Source organism: Muntiacus reevesi, chromosome 10 (assembly GCF_963930625.1).
Source record: "Muntiacus reevesi chromosome 10, mMunRee1.1, whole genome shotgun sequence".
NCBI classification, from domain to species: domain Eukaryota; kingdom Metazoa; phylum Chordata; class Mammalia; order Artiodactyla; family Cervidae; genus Muntiacus; species Muntiacus reevesi.
Window position 1 is genome coordinate 79334681 of NC_089258.1, and position 19242 is coordinate 79353922.

General features: G+C 47.0%; 1 protein-coding gene and 1 long non-coding RNA gene across 10 annotated transcripts in view; one reads left to right on the forward strand and one right to left on the reverse strand.

The window, feature by feature from the left end:
* PSD3 (pleckstrin and Sec7 domain containing 3) overlaps positions 1–19242 on the forward strand; it is a 475326-nt gene that overhangs the window by 315222 nt on the left and 140862 nt on the right. The window contains exon 1 of one of the 9 annotated variants that reach the window (XM_065901512.1): positions 12906–13212. The exons of the other annotated variants lie outside the window; for them this stretch is intronic. Coding sequence (XP_065757584.1) covers positions 13054–13212 — 159 coding nt within the window. The 5' untranslated portion in view covers positions 12906–13053. Of the gene's footprint in view, positions 1–12905; positions 13213–19242 lie in introns of those variants that run through there. 9 annotated transcript variants of the gene reach the window in all.
* LOC136176913 (uncharacterized) lies at positions 3590–4816 on the reverse strand. Its single transcript, XR_010664645.1, has 3 exons — positions 4477–4816; positions 4322–4370; positions 3590–4023 (listed from the first exon to the last, which is right to left on the reverse strand). It is a non-coding gene; the product is annotated as an uncharacterized lncRNA (long non-coding RNA).

The window sequence follows — 19242 nt, forward strand, 5'->3', positions numbered from 1 at the left end:
ATCTCTGCTGTTCCCGGTAATCTTTTTATCCATTTCCTGATGAGCCTCTTTGAGTGAGGTTTTTGGCGGGGAAGGGTGGTGGGCATGGGGATCTCCAGAAGCTCACAGATGCCTTGGCTTTAATATAGACTTGCTGTCTTCATTAATGGTAATTTAAAATTTCAATATTTCTGCATATTTTCCAGAAAGAGAAAGTGCTATTTTTTAAAATTAAAACTTATATACTGTTCTTGTTCTCACATATAAGAATCCATATAAAACCTTTCAACTCTAATGAAACAGGAAGGTGAGTTAGAAATCAGTGCATCCACTTTTGATAAAGAAGGCGCATGGTATGCCATCTGGGATGATGCTTTTATGGTATATAGAGGTATTAGTCTCCTGCTGCGTTGTAACAAATTACCCTAATTCCAGTGTCTTAAGACAACACAGATGTAAACTCCGCCTCTGTCGTTACGTGTCCTCTGGCTCTGACCCTATATCTCTCATGTAAGAACGCTTGTCTGTGCCTACCAGGATAATCCAGGTCAGTCTCCCCACCTCAAGATCCTTAATGTGATCACACTTTCAAAGTCCCTTTTGCTGTGTAAGCTGACGTATTTACAGCATAAATGAACATCTTCTAATCCAGGGATTAGGATGGGAACTTTGGAGACCAATATTTAGTTTAACACTAATAGATAAATAATGTGCAACTTTTTCTCAGGAAGAAGCAGGACAACAAAGAAATGAATTTTGGGTTGCTTTTCAGAAGACAGCTTACTCATCAGACTCTGGCAGGTAGTCACAAAATGTTGATTCTGGAAGGAACAGTAGAGATTTCTCACTTAACACCCATCCCTCATAGGTGAGGATTGCAGGTCCCTAAAGAATGGAGACTGGCTGAAGATTATTCAGATCTCAGAAGCAGAGCTTTGGGATATTCTGAGTATTTTAATATAAAGGAAGAGAGAAGAGACCTTGTTTCTATCTTGAAACTTGAAATGCCATTTAAGAAGTTTTTTTTTGTTTGTTTTGTTTTGTTTTAAATAGTGCTAATACTCAGATGACAAAGCGTTCCCAAGTCTACTGATAGCAAAGACATGATGTCTTAGTTTATCACGGACTCCACACCTCAATAATATAAATAAAAGAAATATCTCCGTTGTTTAAATAGATCAACAAGGAGACAGGCTTCAGGCTTCACATTTGAGAGAAGAGTTTTCATGATGAGTCTTACCGTCAGGTACTTTTATCGTGGCCTAGAAAGGAGTGGACCGTGTTACAGAAACACTGGAAGCTCTCGCCTCTCTTCGTCAGCCCTGTGTTTGCTGCTCTTTCCCCTGTGTTCGTGCTGATCACTCAGTCCATGGTGAGGCTGAGTGCTCCCCACATAATCGGAATGCTGAAATGCTGCCAGATTTCAGAGACTTGGTACACAGAGGATTTTAATTTATTACAAATTTTTTCATCGATTATATGTTAAAATGATGATATTTTAGATAATGTCAGGTTAAGTAAAATATATTATTAAAGTTAATTTCACCTGTTTTCTTTTTACGCATTGTAATAAGGTTACTAGAAAATGGTAAATTGTATTATGTGCCTTTCATTGTATTTCTATTGAACAGGACGGCCCTGAACTTTCCCACATAACTAATGATGGTGTGACTTTAGACTGAACAACTCCCCTTTATCCCGATCAGAATGAGTAAAAGTGGCACAGCCAGATTTTTCAGAGCTCACTCAATAAAATAAAATATTTCTTATTTAATCTTACACTGAAAACCAGCAGACTCACTATGACTTGGTGAGTGAGTGTGATGCTGTGTTACTGTAATATAGTAAAACCTTGGTAATTCTGGGGGGAAATTACAATTAGGACTTGACTCAAAGAATGCTTCAAAAGAAACACGCATCTCTTTGCTTCTAGGAATGTATAAAAATACAAGCTAAGCTCAGGACATGCAGAGTAATGATAAAAACATAGTTTCTAGGAAACTCAGTAGATTCAGCCGTGACTTCAATTCCTGATTTCAGCTGAATGACTTTAGGCAATTCAGCTAACCTCTCTGAAACCCATCTCTACAGTGAGATTGACAGTATCTATCTAATAGGACTTATCCTAAGGATTATACACGATGGTAGAAGTGAAGTGAGGGCCCAGGTCAGGATCCCTGGGCAGCAAACTCTGAGTCAGATATTAACTCGTGGGAGGTTTAGTGGGGAGTAACCTGCAGATCATGCCGGGGAGGGGTAGGGAGCACTGTGGAAGAGCGAGGGAAAGAAGCTGGGCTCTGATGCAACCGCTGCGGAGGCCTCCGTTGACCTTCGCGGAGGCCTGCCATGGAGAAGTGGCCCTCCGGAGCTGTCCTGCAGGGCCTGAGGGAGCAGGCGGCTCTCCTCTGCTCTGGGCAGCTCTCAGAGGGGCCGAGCGCCAAGGCCGACGTGTCCTTCCTTCCTGAGGGGCCGGCGGGGCGGTCCAGCACAGTGTCCACCTGGGCTGTCTGCCCTTTCCCTCACAACAGGAAGATACGCTGTTGTGTCGTACGACGCTATCATAACTAACTTAGCCATTTGAGTGGTTTCCCATGCTCTCCTGTTACAAGCAATGGCAGATTTCGAACTCACCTCCTGGAGCATCTATATACACATACAAGAGAACTGCCGGGTCGCACGGTGACCAATTCTACCCTGCAAGATAACGTCAGATTGCCTTTCAGGGCATTTAGATGGAGGAAGAGCAGAGCAGGGGAGACGGGACCCCAGGAGGTTTTAATGGCCCTGTTACATTCTGTTTTACATATCGGGGGTGGAGGTTTGAAAGGTGTTTGGTTTTTCTTATTATTAGTTTAATATTATGCATAAGCATTGCTTTTGTATTATTTTGTGCATCAATTAGTACTTGGTAAAAATACCCCTTAGGAGAGAATAGACAGAAGTTGCCCACTAGGTCTCAGAAATCCCTCAGGGTTTTTTCCTAAAGTATGTGGAAGAGGACTAAGAGTGTGTTTTTAAGTTATTTGGCGTCTTACCCAGTTGTGTTTCCAAGCTACTAGGACGGGAGTCATGAAGGATGCTGTTCGCCTCTTTCTTTGTCACCTCAGACCTGCACTTTCCTGGGGCTGTCAGACACCAACGCTGTGTCTGCACTTCCTCTGAGAGACGTTAGATTTACTTTAGATTCTCAGCCCAGGTTGGGATCTCGGTTCCACTGTCACACTGACTCTCATCAGCCCCTGTTGCTGCTCTTCTTTGTAAGGAGGTGTCTTCCTTCTGCTAGAGATTTTTAGTCTTCTTGGGGTGGTTTTGTCCTTGGAGAATTTGAGAATTGCACAGCCTAGCTCTGATCGCTTTTGAATGCTGTTTGTCTTAAGATTCTGTTAGATTTCCATTTATTGGTTCCTCTGACATAAAAATGTGTACTGGACTGTTTTTAACATCCCAGAGTTAGTAGCATTTTTATGGGGGATGCTATAAATTTCTAGCACGTACTTGACCAGCACTGAAGATCCCCTGAATGAGCACGGCTACATTGAAAACCATTTCATTTATCAGAATAATTTTAATTTATTATCTAAGAAATAAAAGATTTCATCTAGAGGAGGGACCTCACTGTTTAGAGTTCTGTAGAATTTCCTCCAGAGACCTGGGAGGCAGCATGGTGGTGGGGACAGAGCAGATGTGGAAAGTGGAGGTGGGTTGGGAGCAGCAGAGAGATGTTTAAAGCACAGGAAACATGAGTGTTTTATTGGTGACCATTTACTATTTGGTGGCTCGGGCTTAAATAGGAACCAGGATCTTCTTAATCTTTGTTACTGAAGCGAAGCTCCAGTTGAGCTATTTTACTGTTCATTTGGTGAAACTTGGGCAGGAGTATTTCAGATCTCAAAATTACCAAGTCTCTTAGCACTCTGGATCTAGCTTTACTCCCCAGTTATCACAAATATGCCGCTGATAGGTCAGATGCCGCGCTAAGTGCTTCATCTGTGTTTCTTCTCCACCATCACCGATGATGTCATTCCTTGCAGCTGGGATTCTTAGCTGCAAGAATAAATGGAAAGTGACACTGGCTACCTGAACGGTAAGAGGAATGTCCTGGGAAGTCATCAGGTAGCTCACAAACTGGACGGGGGGGAGGCTATTTGACAGTCATAGCGGGACGGCAGGCCCCACCCAGGAAGGCTGCGTGCAGAGGAAATGCCAGGTGGCTTCCGTGGGAAAGGGGAGGGCAGCCACCACAGCTGCCGCCGCTTCCGCAGCATGGATGCCCTGACCCTGTGTCTGTCGCTGAGCATCAAGTGGCCGAGCTCAGGTCCCACGGCCCCTGATGCAAACTTACAGGGACCTGGACGATTGGTCCCCTCTCGGGCACACGGTGGGATTTCCCCCTGAAATAGGAAGTTGTTTTTGGTAAGTAACCTGAAATCAACAAATGGCCATTGAGTCATGTTTTCCCCATTTTTCCTTGAGATATGGAAAATATAAGTAACTTACCCAGAGGCGCGTGTTGAGTCAGGGACAAAGCCAAAATGTGAACACAGCCTGCTTGGCACAGAACCGCTGCAGTTTGCTGCCACTTTAGCGCTGTTAACCTCGGAGAAGCCACCACTACAGTCTCGGCCATCCTGGAATTTGGAGGAGGCAGAGAATGTTAAGTAGAAATCTACCGGGTTGGTTTGTTTAGTTTTCTTCTTTCTTTTTTTTTTTAAAGGTTGCACATTTCCAGCTGATCTGGTTCCATAGGAACCGTGCAGATGTTACTAGGGACTCTTTTGGGGGTGTGGCAATAATATCACCAGCAGTTTGGGGGAAACATGTTTGAAACAGCCCTGTATCTTCCCAACGTCAAAAAGTCTGACTCTGCAAATCACTTGATACCCTGTGGTGTGGATAGTCCAGCCTGTTCCTATTTTAGAATGGACCAGATTCCTAAATGTGCTCCAAGATTTTTCTAAATCCTTCAGGAGTTCACTTGAGGGTAAGCTGCAGTCACTTCAAACTCCTCCCCAGACCTTCTGTCCCTGGAAATGACCTTCTGAAGCCTTGGAGCACAGCTCTGATCTTACAGGGATTTACATGATTCCTTTCTGTGTTACTTTTTTTTCCCCTTTGATTGGAATTCCAGAAAGACCTTGCTGATTGAGAAGTTTAAAATAATATTCATGTGGTATGGGCAGTTTGGTGTACTGTTCTTTTGAGAATGAAAGGCAGCGGTGAGTTTGGAAACACAAGTAAAGATGCCTCCGAATGAGCCCGCTCCGCTTGTGACCCGCACAACTGCCGCGGCCGCTCCGGGGCTGCGCGTGCTGGTACCCCGGCCCCTTCCTGAGTGCCCTGCAGGCCGCGTCCCTCTGCGGTGCCCGCATTGCTCAGGGAAGCCTCCCTCCGCTCCTGACCACCAGGTCTGAACCTGTGGAGACGCAGAGTTCGTCATGGCGGCACATTACTGTTTTACATTTGCTCGTGTGATTATCTGATTATTTTTGATGACTGATTCTTTGGTTGATGTCTATCTCAGTGTAAGCCCAGTGGGAGAAGGGATCATTCTGGTTTGGTTTAACATTGTATTCCTAGTGCCTGACATCAGAAATGAGGGAAATCATAGTGGTGAATGGACTTAAACGGGTGTTTTGTCTTTTGCACTATAGAGCTCATAGTTACTCCTAACACCAAGCGGTGACGATTTTTGGTGAAATTAAATGTGATTTGAAATTATTAAAGACTGATAGACACTGATAAGTGACCCAGACTACTAAGTGAACTAATCCAAGAAATGGAAAATGAAAATCTGTGGGTTTGCAGGGCTTGCTGATAAATGAGAGTGAGGCAGCAAAAACTGATGCTCTCTCTGCCCCCAATCATTTTGGGGTTTTTTTTGGAAAAAATGCAAGTAGAGTTATGTACTATGATTGGCTTTGTTTCTTACTTAGAGAACAATTTGTCATGGTATGAAGCTCCACAAGGGCAGCGATGTCTGACCTTTTATTTCCTTCGGGACACTGTGCCTGGCCTGCCTTAGGCACTTAGGGGATATTTGTTGAATTGACACTAAATGTTATTAAGAGATTATTATGGGCAGGTTTATTGGATTGGCTTCTGGAACAGCATATTTTCTCAGCACTGACCATCGCATCGATTGGTTCACCCTCTAGTGTTGGTTCGCAGACTGGCCCCATATGAGGAGAACGAGGGGAGACTGAAGGAAGAGGCAGCCGGGCAGGCAGGTAGGGGCCGCTTTAATATGCAAGGGAGCTTACCAGGCTTGTCTTGAGTGGCCGAGAGACAAGCCGATCTCTGCACCTGCCTCCAGGATCTTCAAGTTTATAAGGAGACTTACCTGAGTTCATCAGGCAGGCCGTCCAGATGGTCCCAATACCACCTGTCTCACGGCCACGTCCTGGGGCAGCTCCCAGCGTGGGGAAGGCAAGCGGAAGGCACATTCCAAGGACCGGGGCTGGGTCAGGAGCCGCTGATTGCCTGGGTCCAGCCCCAGGGTCAGCCAGTGGACCTGTGCTTTTGATGACCTCCTCCAGCAACTAGAAGAACAGCTCTGGGGGCTCTGAACTAATACCACTTCTGTACCTACATTTTGTATGTACTTTGAGTTGGAATAAAGAAGACCTCCATTCCAAAGATTTAGTGTGTTAGTTACACACGGTAGATTTCTGCCCCCCCCCTCCCCCCGCCAAAGGTCTAGTGATTTTAAGACAAAGTGCTGTATTTCTTTTCCCTGTGATAGTTTGAAAAGGTCCGAGCTGAATGTGGCAGCTTCAGCTACACAGAATTAAGTCTTATGAACACAAGGATGCAGCTTTCCATCTTTGTTTTCCTGGGCTTCTAAATAGAAAGTGTAATAGATGACTCTTGTCTAAATGTCTTACGTGACTGGCTTTGGTTTATGAGGGATAAATAATGTTTTTTTTCAAGGTTGGAACTATTTCATGCTTACAGGGTGTTTTCTTTCCCCCCTGGCAAGAATGCTATTTAATTTTAAATGTAAGAAGTTTCTATTTAAAGACTTTTCCTCATCCAGTTGCCTTATATGTTCACAGAACAGATGAAACTAAAGCCTGTGAATATACGGGCCAGGCTGAGGGCCGCTGGAAGGAGGCAGCTGTCCTTGAGGGTCAACAAGTGAGAGGTACTTTGACCTCCGGCTGCCCATCCCCAAAGACAGCAATTGTTCATTAAGTTCGGGCGTAGTTTACATTCCAGATAATGACTTCTGAATGAAGGAAATCTCTCGCCCCACTGCTGGACAGAACTTTTCATTTCTGTGTCCACCTGAAATGGGGAAAGGTAAGCAGTCAGCACACCTCTATGAAAAGAGTTGGTGGACAAAAGGAAGGGGCTGTGAAGCCAGCTCCTCGGGCTGGGATTGCAGGATGGAGGGGCCTGAGGGCAGGTCCACTGTGTGTTCCGAGGGACGTGGTCTGTTCTGTCCAGGGGCCAGTCCGTGAGGTGTGTCTGATCTGCTGAGGTGGGAGACTGGTGACACGTGGCAGCGGGGTTCGGGCTCAGGCCCAGCCCGGTGGGGGACAGGGGAGCCTGCCCGAGGCCTCCTGTGGCTAGACCGTGGGCTTCAGCATCCGATCCTGCCTTGGAGCGCTAGAAGGCTGCCTCCTCTGCTGGGTTCAGAGTTGGTCCTCAGACTGGAGGAGGATCAGCTGGAAAGCCGGGAAGAAGAAGGAAGAAGTAAAGCAGGGCGTGAGGTTTTATCTCATCTGTTCATGTTTACTGTTGGAGACCGTTTGTTGTGGGCAGGCGCTCCCAGTGGCTGGGGTGAGATAGATGCTGTTCTCCGCAGGGTTCCCTAGCTTGGTGGTCATGTTGCTGAATGGGAAGCAATAGGACCCGAGGATGGGAGGATGCCTCGCTCCTGCCACGTCGGGGGCAGGAAGCGTCCACATGTATTCCGGAGCCAGGGCGGCCTCCTGAGCTCTGGGAGAGTTGGTTTTTCAAGCCTCCTCTCTGTACTTATTCCACGAGTGGGCTGACCTCCATTCACCTCTAGAGTCAGTCTCATACTGGATTTCCCATTTCAAGGTGACCATTTTAAGCCTCATGGCAGTGTGAAAAGATGTGTGGTTGTGGAATGTTTAGTATCAAGAAGCAGATGGCACAGGAAAAAAGCAGCTCGTATTGGACAGAAGTCTCAGTTCTGTTAGTTATGACGCCCCAGACAGCCAACTTGATCTTTCCTGGGTCTCAGGAATCTCCATCTATAAAATGTAGAGACTGAAGGGGATCATTTCTAAGGTTCCTTCCAGCTCTCCCAGTGACATGAAGTGCACATGAATGGCCCAGAAAAGAAATCATTTATCGGCACCTTCATGACGGTAGCACCAGCCTCTTGAAGGTGTTGGACCCTGGGGCCCTGACTCCCAGATCGGCGCTCCACCCTTTACTCTGTTCCGAACAAGCCAGTGTGATCTGAAGGACCCGGAAGAGCCCAGAGACCCTTTCACATCCATCACCCTGTTCAGAAAACAAGCTCAAGCCGGTTTCCTTTTATACCTCCCACCTCTCTTCCCTCCTCCAGCCCTTCTGGGTTGAGGACAATTGGGATGTAGAATTCTTGGCCACTTTGGCTTCTCTCCAGAGTGCATAAGTCAGCCTGCAGCCTTTTCCACTAATGTTTTCATAAAGAGGAAGGCACATCGGCCTGATGCCAGTGTCGTCCTGTCTGTCTCATCGGAGGTCTGTAAGCCCTCGGCTCACTGACACCCCGAAGCTCACCGTTGTGCTTATGGTAGTAGAATTTCCCACTGGCCCTCCCTCGCACCCCCAGCTGTGTGCAAGCTGTATGCTGGGGGCCTGGTAGGATGGCTGCTGTCTGTACCCCCGGTGCCTGGTACCCAGTAGGCACAGGTGAGCGATGGATGATTGTTGTCGTTGTTTAGTTGCTTCAGTCCTGTCCGACTCTTTGAGACCCCCATGGACTATAGCCTGACAGGCTCCTCTGTGAATGGAATTTCCCAAGCAAGGATACTGGAGTGGGTTGCCATTTCCTCCTCCAGGGGATCTTCCCGATCCAGGGATCGAACCCACGTCTCCTGCACTGCAGACAGATTCTTTACCACTGAGCCACCTGGAAAACCTGAGCCATGTATTAAATGGAGTTAAATTCTCTGGGGCTGTGCCTTTTACAAGGTTTAGAGTTTTTCTGTTGACCGTTAACTGAGACACTTTGTAGAAGCCTGTTAGGACTTACGTACCAAACCGTGTCTTTGGTCAGAGAAAACCTCAGAAGATTCCCAGCCTTCCAGTTAATGGGCATAATTAAATTTCTCCTACAATTTCTATTTGGTGTGAAAGTCACCTTTATTTTCTGCCAAAGCTTTTATGAAAAGCTCTTTTGTACTTTATAAACAGCTGCTGCTCTCCAGGAGGCCTGCCTCTATTTCATGGCAGGCAGGCTCCTCTGAGAGGCTGGCTGATGTCTAAAAACAGTCAAGCCTTCTCAGAGCAGGATGGTCAGGACAAGGCCAGAGTTAAATACTGAAGCTAGTTGTGAACCCCGTGTGCGTGCCCAGCACCACAGCTGTGGGTGATGTAACTGTGAGGAGGAAAAGTAGACTTGTTCAGAAAACAACTGGAAAACCACATTGTTTAAATGGTATTCAAGATGTGCTACATTAGGTGTTCACTGTGTCCTTATTTATGGAGCAAAGACTGCGAACAAAATGCCCAGTCTGAGGCTTCTGTATGCTGGAATACTACGTAGCTCTGAGTCAGGATGAGGTGGGTTTATGTGTGCTAAAGTAGAATGTTTTCTGATGACCAGAAAAGACAAAAAACAACATGTATTGTGCTTTCATCAATATCTATAGCCCATAAGAAGGAAAAGGATGCAGACACACATTCCATGCGCACAGTGTACGTGGATGAATTATCTCTGAGAGGATGCATCTGAAATCGGCAACATTGCTTGCTTCTGGGCAGAGGGACGGGGAGCTAGTGTGGGAAGGAAACTTAAATTTCACTGCCTGCTGTATTTTACCTTTAGGCAAGAAATCTATTTTGCATCAGCTGTATTCATTTTTCAGAAAAAAAATCATGCTGAATTTTCTTAAAATGACGTGAAATACAGTGGAGAAGGGAGACTTCTGTGTATCTAAGGAGTTTCTCCGACAGGTGGCCACGGAGCGCCTGCCCTCTGCAGATGCTGCTGCAGACCCTGTGATGCCGGGGCGCCCTGCCGAGAGGAGACGGCAGTCACGATGGACCGTGACGGGGTGGAGGGCGGGCTGTGTTAGCAGGGTGGCCAGGGAAAGTCCCTTGGAAGAGGTAACGCTTGAGCTGAACCCCGAATGGTGAGAGCCGGGATCGGGGTGCAGCAAGAGCGTGCGGACAGGAGGACCCCCGTGGGGACCATTCAGGGGAGCGTGTGCTGCATGTGCAGGTCCAGCGGAGGCTGCCGTCTGCGGGGAGGAGGACCCGGCCTGACTGAAGGGCTTCGTGGCGCTGGGCAGGAGCGCGGTGGGGTCCCGGGCGGCAGGTGGGGCTGAGGGCAGGGCTCCCGCCGGCTTACGCAGCGCCCCCCTTGGGTGCTGCCCTGAGGCTGCGGAGGCGGGCCTCTGTGCTCTGACCCTGTCCGCGCGGGCACTGGTGGATGTACTGGGGGTGCAGCGAGGGCAGAGGAAGGCTGTTCTCTCCAGACTCAGTGAAAGCGCCCGCCAGGCCCCTCTGTCCCAGAATGCTCCAGGGGATCTTCCCACTGAAAGGACCTGCTAGGTCTGCAGCGCAGCCCCAGTGTGAGGGAAGGGTGTGGTCGTGGTGGGAGGTCTGCTGTCACCTCCCAAGCTGACTTCTCCCGGCTGTGAGGTGGGGGTTCCAGAGTCCCCACTAACCCGGCCCCTCATGGAGTGGTCGAGAACCAAAACGAGGTAACACTGCCCCTTAAAGCAGGAGGTGTTCAACAGGGGACGGTGGTTACTAGGAATGAGATTACAGGAGTAATAATCCCAGCTGGGCCATCTTTGGGTAAAGATGACATATTTGGGCCGAGATAGGATATTTCTGCCAAACTTCCCAGAAATCAGGTTGTATTATCACAGATTCCGTTCCTGTCCATGCTAGCACATGGTTCTCATTGTTTTTATGTAACCTTTTCAGTGGAGCAAAGAAAATTAAGTTCATCAGGGGGAGGCATGTTCTAAGTCCTTATTATGCTGCCTGGCAGACACCCAGACCATGTGCCGCTTCTGCATCCTGTTCTGTGTTCGCGTTTCTGACACGCTGAAGCAGGGTCTTGTGTCTTCCACCAGTACTTTTAGACTTTTTATTTTGGCTCTGCTGCTAGTTCCTCCATGGGTTCCACCTCAGGCTTTTTTGTGTTAATCGGAGACATTGGTCTATAGAATCATATGCTTAAGTTAGAATTTTGCATATTCTAAACAAGCGACTGTATCATCACTTTTTATATCTTGGGAACATGCTTCATAAAGTATAAAGTCACTGCAGGATGTTTTTAATTTAAAAGGTTCAGTAGCTTCAGATTACCTGGGAAGAGAGGAAAGTTTACCCTAAAGTAGCCAAAAATGATGTCATAGACTCTAACTTGGTATGTTCCTGAAGGAGAGGAGAGCTCCGCGATCTTCCAAAATCTGTTACCTTATTTTAGACCAGATTCTAGCAAGATTCTCTGATGTCTTTGTTTTGCGTGTAGCAGAGTCAAAGCATCACATGCTTCAGGGTTAGGAGATGGGGAGTGAGGAGGCTGGAGGGGGCGCAAGGAGCGCTGTCGGTCCAGACAACACCTGCCAGGCCCGCTGCTGGGGGAGGCGGCAGCCCCCGGCATGAGCACTGCTCAGCCGCCTGGGGCCCCACCACGTACTGGACGAAATTTGTGTCCTGAGTCATCAAAGGAAAGATCAGACTTGAGGAGGGGGGTCGGTTGAGGCAGCACTGTCTTTCCAGATTGGCATTTTACAGACCGTATTAAAATGGCATTTATACTAACATAGCACGGAGACCTCCTCTATATGGAGGCTTCTGTGGCCGACCCTCTGTACCCCTGGGATGTCAGATAAGTGAGGTGTTGCCGTCCTGAGTATTATACTCAAAACTTCACGTGTCAGGAATTAACATTCTCTGCTCTTCTCTTAGCTTCGGGGGTCTCTCACTCGGGGGGGGGGGGGATGCATGCATTCCTGTGCCAACAGCATTTCTAGCTCTTGGGAAGGCCTCTTGCTTCTTATTGATCAGAGTTGGCTTTATCTGTCTCACACTAAGCCATATTTAAAGCTAACCTGTGCGAACCGATTGTTGTTGTTTTTTTTTTAAACTTTCCAGTCTGAGAGGGAGGTGGCATGCCGTCTTTATTCTGGCTTTCTCGTACAGGCTGACCACATTCCTGGTTAAATGTCTGGCTGTGGTAGTAGTCTGAGGCTGTAAGAGACGTTTAATTCTTCAGAAAGCCGTGCAGTTTGAGTTACTGCTAAGCAGTGCGTGGCTTGAAATAGGGAAGAGAGGAAAAGCGTTTGTTGGGATGGCTCTGTGGCTGTCGTCCTTGTCCTCGCCTGGAACTGACTGACTGAGCCGCTTGATGCCCAGCGTATTTCTTTCTTTCTTTCTGGAAATTCATCTCTGTTACCACCCCACACCGTGCCTCACATTCCTCGAGACTTTGATTTGTGGTCTCTCTATTTTGTTGCTGACATTAATGAGCTTGCTGCACAATCACAGGGAAAGAGTGTTGCTATTTGGAATGCTAATGAATTGCTCGCCTGGCCAATTGCCATTTGTTCTAGTGTGTGAATGTGAATGTGTGTGTGTGTGAGTGTGTGTAACGGGGAGAGACGAGTAGCGAGGCTGGGACTGCGTTTTTTTTTTTTTTCCTGTTCGCTGCCAGTGACGTGAGCTGTGCCTGGAACAATCAGACCCGCTGCAAACAGGGTAGTTGAAGATGCTGGGGGAGGCAGCCTGGTGTTTCTTAGGCTGAGGCGATCTCGGCGCTCCGAGCTGCTCAGGCACGACCCGGCAGAGCTCCTCCAGCTTTGAGAGCTGTGCAGCAGCTGGAAAGTGCCTTGGTATTTCTCCAGACCCCTTCCCCAGGCAGCCTTCGGCATGATTGGCGTGAACAGTGTTCAGAGTGCCAGCAAGGTGCGGGTGAGGACCTCGGGCTCTGTGAAATATTCGCGCGAGGATTCCATCCGGCGGCAGTCACACCGCTCAAAGTCCATGAAAATTTCCAACTCCTCAGAGTTTTCCGCCAAGGAGACCAAGGTAAAAACACCCGCGTTCAAGCGTGCGGACGGTCGCGTGTTAGGATAAGGAAAGCTGCTACGGTCTTTGCCAGCTTCTAATGTGCCATGACAGACTGAGAAAGTAAGGTACCTAAAATGGTTCTAGAACGATCAGGTGGGGTCAGGTGAGGGGGCAGGTGTCTGGCCTGGAGTCGGGGGCGTGGGTCAGTTTGGTAAAGAGCCAGTTGGTGGAAGACGAGGGCGAAGCAGGGCTCAAAATGAAACGAGAGTGGGGAAGTGCTGGTCGGCAGATCGATCGTGGTTTCGCCTCAGAAAGGTTGCCTTGACAAATGACTTGTCAGTGCAGGGTATTTTTAGAGCATCGGGAGACAGCGTGTGTGATTTCATCGTTCAGACAGGTCCTCCTGCCCTCCCTGCCCCAGCTCCCCCCGAGCATGTGGAGGGCAGACCTGGTCCTCTTAACGCTGCATCCTGGGGCCTCAGGTGTGTGTCATGGGGAGGACTGTCGTCTCCCGTGTTCCTCACACACATGTGTGCCGATGCTGGGCTGCCATGGATCACTTGTCTTTTTGCGACTGTCTGTAAGATAACATCATCGCTGCTCGGCTGAGATATGAAGGGGCTGCTTACGTAGTGAGATGGGCTTTTACTACATGCAGTATATTCTTGAGAGTCTTCCCACCACCATCTGTGTGAGCAGGGTACGCAGAAACACTCCCACTCCACAGGTTTAAAAATGGAATCATGGAATCATGCGATTTCAGAACTCTGGCTGGAGCTGTAGATGGTTCTGCTGGGGACTCAGAGGTTTGAGGTGTGCAGGGGACGCTTCAGGGCAGAGCTCAGTGTCCCTCGGCCCCCTCACAGTGCCTGCCAGCCCCCGTCTGTGACATTTACCTTCTGAAGGACTTTAACAGTAACAGGTTCCCCTCCACATATGGCCAGGGTGGAGGGAGGGGGTGGAATACCTCATGCAACTTTAAAAAACATGTTGGCTTCTTAACGCCCCCCCTCCCCGCTTAGACTATGGCACAGTGGGCTCTAACCCCATCTATCATCAAGAGGTTTTCTAGTTAGAATGTATTCAACTGTAGCTCTCTCCTCCTCCAAACCTTTTTAAAGCTCTAGCTTCAGGTAGCAATGTGTCTTCACCGTCGTGTTAATGTGACCTGCATGGGGATGTATTGGTTTCCACTGGAGCTGTTAGGAGACCCCTTGTGGTGTGATGACTCCTGTTTCCTGCTGAGACAGACCTGGACGGCTTATTCTGTTGTTAAGTAACTTAATGTCTGTGGGCAGGTATGTGATTCGTAACTAGGCTCTAAGACTGGCTTCTAATTGAGAGTGTTAAGAAGCACCTTTAGGTTTTGTTTTGCTATGGATGTTACCCACAGTATCAGACATCGTCATCTGCCACCAATCCCGGTGATCGTCATCTGCCACCGATCCCGGTGATAATGTCAGCATGGAGGTATTAGTCAGTTTGCCCAGAGCCATGGTGTGTGCTGTCGTGTTGGAGTCTGGCACACATGCCAAGTGGAAGGATGTGCTATCGTCTCCGTGTATCACACAGCACAGGTTCTCCTGTTGGATTTTGATTCTAGGCAAGAGAAAGCCAAGCATTAATTTTTTTGAGGGGGTGGGTATTGCAAGCATTTTAAGAAGTGAAGAGTATGAGAGAAATCTGGTAAAATTGTACACCAGCACATGGTACTTTGGAGATTATAGTCAGATTTGTTTAAATTATGTGTTTTGAGGCATATGAAGTTCTGGAGAGTGCATTCAAGAATGTTCCCACTATCTCACAAGAGATATTTTTACACCGTTATGATTATGTAGTCTTTTAAAATTGAGTTCCAGAAGTAGGTGGTTAGAAAGTCATTAGAATGGGAAATTAGATAGATGAAACTTAATCTTTCTCTAGCCATGTTTTGTTCCCTACATGAAGTAAGCTGAACAACACTATAGGCTTATACCCTAAATATACTGAACCAGACTACATTACAGATGTGTATAAATACATATCAACGTGAATTTCTGTCCATTGTGTACTCCAGGGCTTAATAATCAGAATTCTCATCCACCTTACTTTTTTTTTAAAGCATTTAAAATCAAATCAGTGCTTCTTCCTGCTAATCATGTAAATAGCACCTTTTCATTATTTTGATGTTGTCATGCAAAAGGCACGATGTCTAATCTAATAATCAGAAGAAATACCACCACCCCCTGAAAAGCAGCCCATAAGGCACCATCCGCTTGTGCTGTGCCCCTGGGATTTACCTTTGTGTCTCTGGGACTCGGGCTATTTCTGGAATCAGTGCATCATTGTCGTCCCTGGTCAGAGAGTTGGAGCTCTAACATATTTGTTGAAAGCTTTAGAAAAATATGTATGCATTGTGTGGAGAATGCATTCATTAAGTGTCCTAGCAAAGTCCAGCTTGAAGCCTGTTTCTCCGGGAAGGGCCCGCTATTGGGAGGTACTCGCGAGGCTCCAGGCCACGAGGAGGCAGTGCAGGCCTCCCAGCTGTCGGCCCAGCTGGTTGCTCTGCTTCTGACAGAAGTAATGTTTTGGAATTAATTTCTTAAAGGCAAATACTGCAGAACTTGTGCCGTGACAGATGATGCTGATGGAGCCTCCGCTCTGCCAGTTGTTTCTGCATTTCCCCCTGGATCCAGTTAGACCTCAAATGGAAATTATTTCACTATTGCCTAGTCTTTAACTCGAGCAAGTCAACCCTAGGCTTAAAACAGAAGTCTGTAAAAGTTCATGCTAATAATATCACTTGTTTCTTCCACGTCTCTTGCCAAACCACACCATATATCACCGTGGTTGTGAATGAATGTGACATGCAAGGTTGAGCTCCTGAGGCATTCTTTGAGAAATGGTATGAGGCTGGAGATTAAACCAGTTCTCTGGTTGATTGTCGCCTGGATTCAAACAAACTGTTTAAAGCTATTCAGTAGCATGGCAAATAAATAAACGTCTCCAAGAGTGAAACTGCAGATAAAGCCCCTAGTCCTCTGGGCAGTGCCAGCTGAAAACGGGGGCATTTGCCTGTGCTGGGGACAGTGTCCCAGGGGCTGGCCGGGGTTTTGCTCCCTAGTTAGCAGGGCGCCCCTGGGAAGGTCACTTCTCTCCCGCAGCACATACCTGTGAGGAGCAGGGGTTGATGAAATGATGCCCTGGTGCTGAGCCGTGGTAACTTTTGCACCTCGTGGGCATTGCTGAGGGTTCTTCCTCTGAATAAGGAACCTAAAGACAGAGTTAGATGCAGGGAAGGTGGGTTAGTATGTATTTTGAATACACTTCTCCCTGTGCTAGGAGTTAACCATAAAGGCATGAGAGGAAAATGGAAGGGCCTAACTCATGGCTTTGTGAAAGGCCCCGCAGTGGCGTGAAAGGCACCGTCCGTCCTCTCCTCTCCATTCTGCGGGACCTTGGCTCTAGCGTCATTAGGTAGATGTAAATGTTCATCACTTCTTCCTCTGGGAATCAAATCTGTGCCCAAAGGAACCTGTAAAAAAGTCATTACAGTGCCCCTTCGTGACCTGAAGTTTTTCTTGAGAGGCTTGTGGATTGTTCTCATTCTTTACCCGCTCTTTTCTTGTTCTTTAGACTAAGACTTAGAGCCTTGGGAAGGAGATTCTGGTTAAGTGGGTCATTTATATCTGTCTGTTCAAACATGCAGTTCTCATATAATACAGGGAAAATCCTTACTCAATTTGAAAAATTTCCTGTAAATGTCTTTTTATATTTTTTTATTCTTATATGGAAGTAGCACATCTTTTGAACTGCATCCTTCAGTTGGATCCTTTCAGAAGGACAGTAGATCTAAACTGTCAGAATTAGTGTCAGAATATTAGTAACATCCCCCGTTACTAGTTAGCACCTTGGCGCGTGAGGGAGTCCAAGAGAACATGTCTTCTGCAAAGTCAGTCTGGTTGTCCAGAAATAAAAACAGCTTTGTCTCCAGACTCTCCTTTTCTTATATTGGCTCTACGATCTTAATTGCCAGAGTCACTTCTTGTGATCCAAGAAGTTCTGCTTTTCCCTCAGGTGTGATTCTGCCAAACTAATACCCTTTGACGTTTTAATGTGATCTTTACTCAAAGGAGGTCTTAAAATACCCAGCGCCTTCTGGAAGGTAGTTCTGCAGACTACATAATTATCAATAGCTGTTTAACCTTTTAAAGACTTGAGTCAGCCTTGCCCCCAAATAGAAACTTTTACCACCTTTAGTTTTATTTTAAATTATAAAGCTAACGCAGTGATATTGGTTTTCGTTGTTGGGTTTCCTTTTTTGGGTTTTCTTCCTGCCCCTACCTCCACCTTCCATAAGCCCAAGTTGTTTCTGAGTTCCTCTGATCCTGCCAGTGCTTCCATGTAAATTAATATCTTTTTAAAGGATGGTTATTTAGGATGTTAAGCAAACTGTGCTTATGATGGGGGGGGGGGCACTTGTTGACCCTTGAATGAAATTAAAAGCAGATCTTCACTATTCTCCTGTTTCCCAGATTTCACTTGTTCAAGGTGCCGGTGGTTTGGACTTGGTTTGTGCGTCGTTAGAATAATCCCAGTGTCACACCGCATTCTTGCTGTGCTGCGTTTGTGCCTTTCTGTTTGAACACATTCTCCCAGGGATGGTGTACTCAGCAAGTGTTTCAGAACTTCCAGGCAGTATCTGAACATTGTAAACGAGATGCTGGTCCATGCCGTCATTCCTGGCAAGCTAGTGTAACACTCCTGTCAGAATCAAGGGGAAGGAAAGAAGAAAAATCTATGATATAGTGTGAAGATGGGGGTTAAGGGAGACAAAAATGCTTGCATTTTTAAGACAGTCTTTGCTGAAGATGCACAGAGGTTAGCAGCGTGGTGATAACCTGAGGTTAACCATCCGGAGCTCCTGTGTGGGAACGTGCATGGCAACCATGTCCAGGACCACGCCTTCCTTTATTGAAACCTGTTGTTAGATCGTGGCCTGCTTCAGATGTCAGGGGTTGCATCCAGCTTAAGGACTAATGGGGAAGTTTTGGAGAATGTTTTTTATTTACTCATCCATAGTGATACAGAAAACATGAGCAGACAGCAAGATAGCTCCTCCTCAGTAACTTATTATGGGAGTTTCTCTTCTGTCTTGGACTTGGACTTTTAGTTAAGGTTTTTGAGCCATATCTTATCCTTCAAGCAGTTCACTTTTTGAAAAAATCTGATCTGCCGTGTTCTGATGGTACAACCTTTAAGTTCGCACTCAGATCATCGGATTTCAGTGGGATTTGTTTTTCTAGGTAGATTACTCCAAATGCTTCATGTCACAGTTTTTAGGGAAGTAGCTGGACAAGGCCCTCTTCACAGCTTGGCTCATCCCCACATGACACTGGTTGTAGCTGGCAGTTAAGTGTTAGAATGTGATGCACCCAAGGCAGTTGAAGACTTTAGCATTATCTCCTATATTCTAATCTGGCAAGCCAAGTTTTTGTTTGACTCTGGTAAATCAGATAAGACTCTATAGCCCTCCCAAACATGATCAGCGATCTCCTCCTTGCATCCAGATGCGGTGTAGTGGGTCAGCTTCAGCTCCACAGCTGGGGGGCTGACGGCAGGCAGCAGAGCCCCCTGCAGACCCTGCAACCCCAACAGCCATGACGGGAGAGTTCTGCCTGTTGAGCTTTTATTAGTGTTTTCTCCTAAGACATCGCCACGTAAGTAAACCAGGAGGGTTGAGGTCTGGCTAACTAGCTAGACCTAATAGACAGACAAGGGATGTGCTTTGAGAGAAGCAGCTCTTTTCTGCCACTTAGAGACACTGATAAAGTGCCAGCTTTGTTCTGATATATGACAGCTCTCTTCCTCAGAACGCTTTCTAAAAAGCAGGTGAAATAGAAAGGCTCTGCAGAATGCTTTTATTGTGATTGGGCAGTGCTTTGAGGGGGGTTTTGTATGCCTCATCAACCCCCTGCTATGGTCTCTGAGATTGTGATTAAATGGTATTTATATGCTGCAGAAGCATAACTCTTAAAATTTAAGATAGCTTGTGCTTTTATCTCTGTG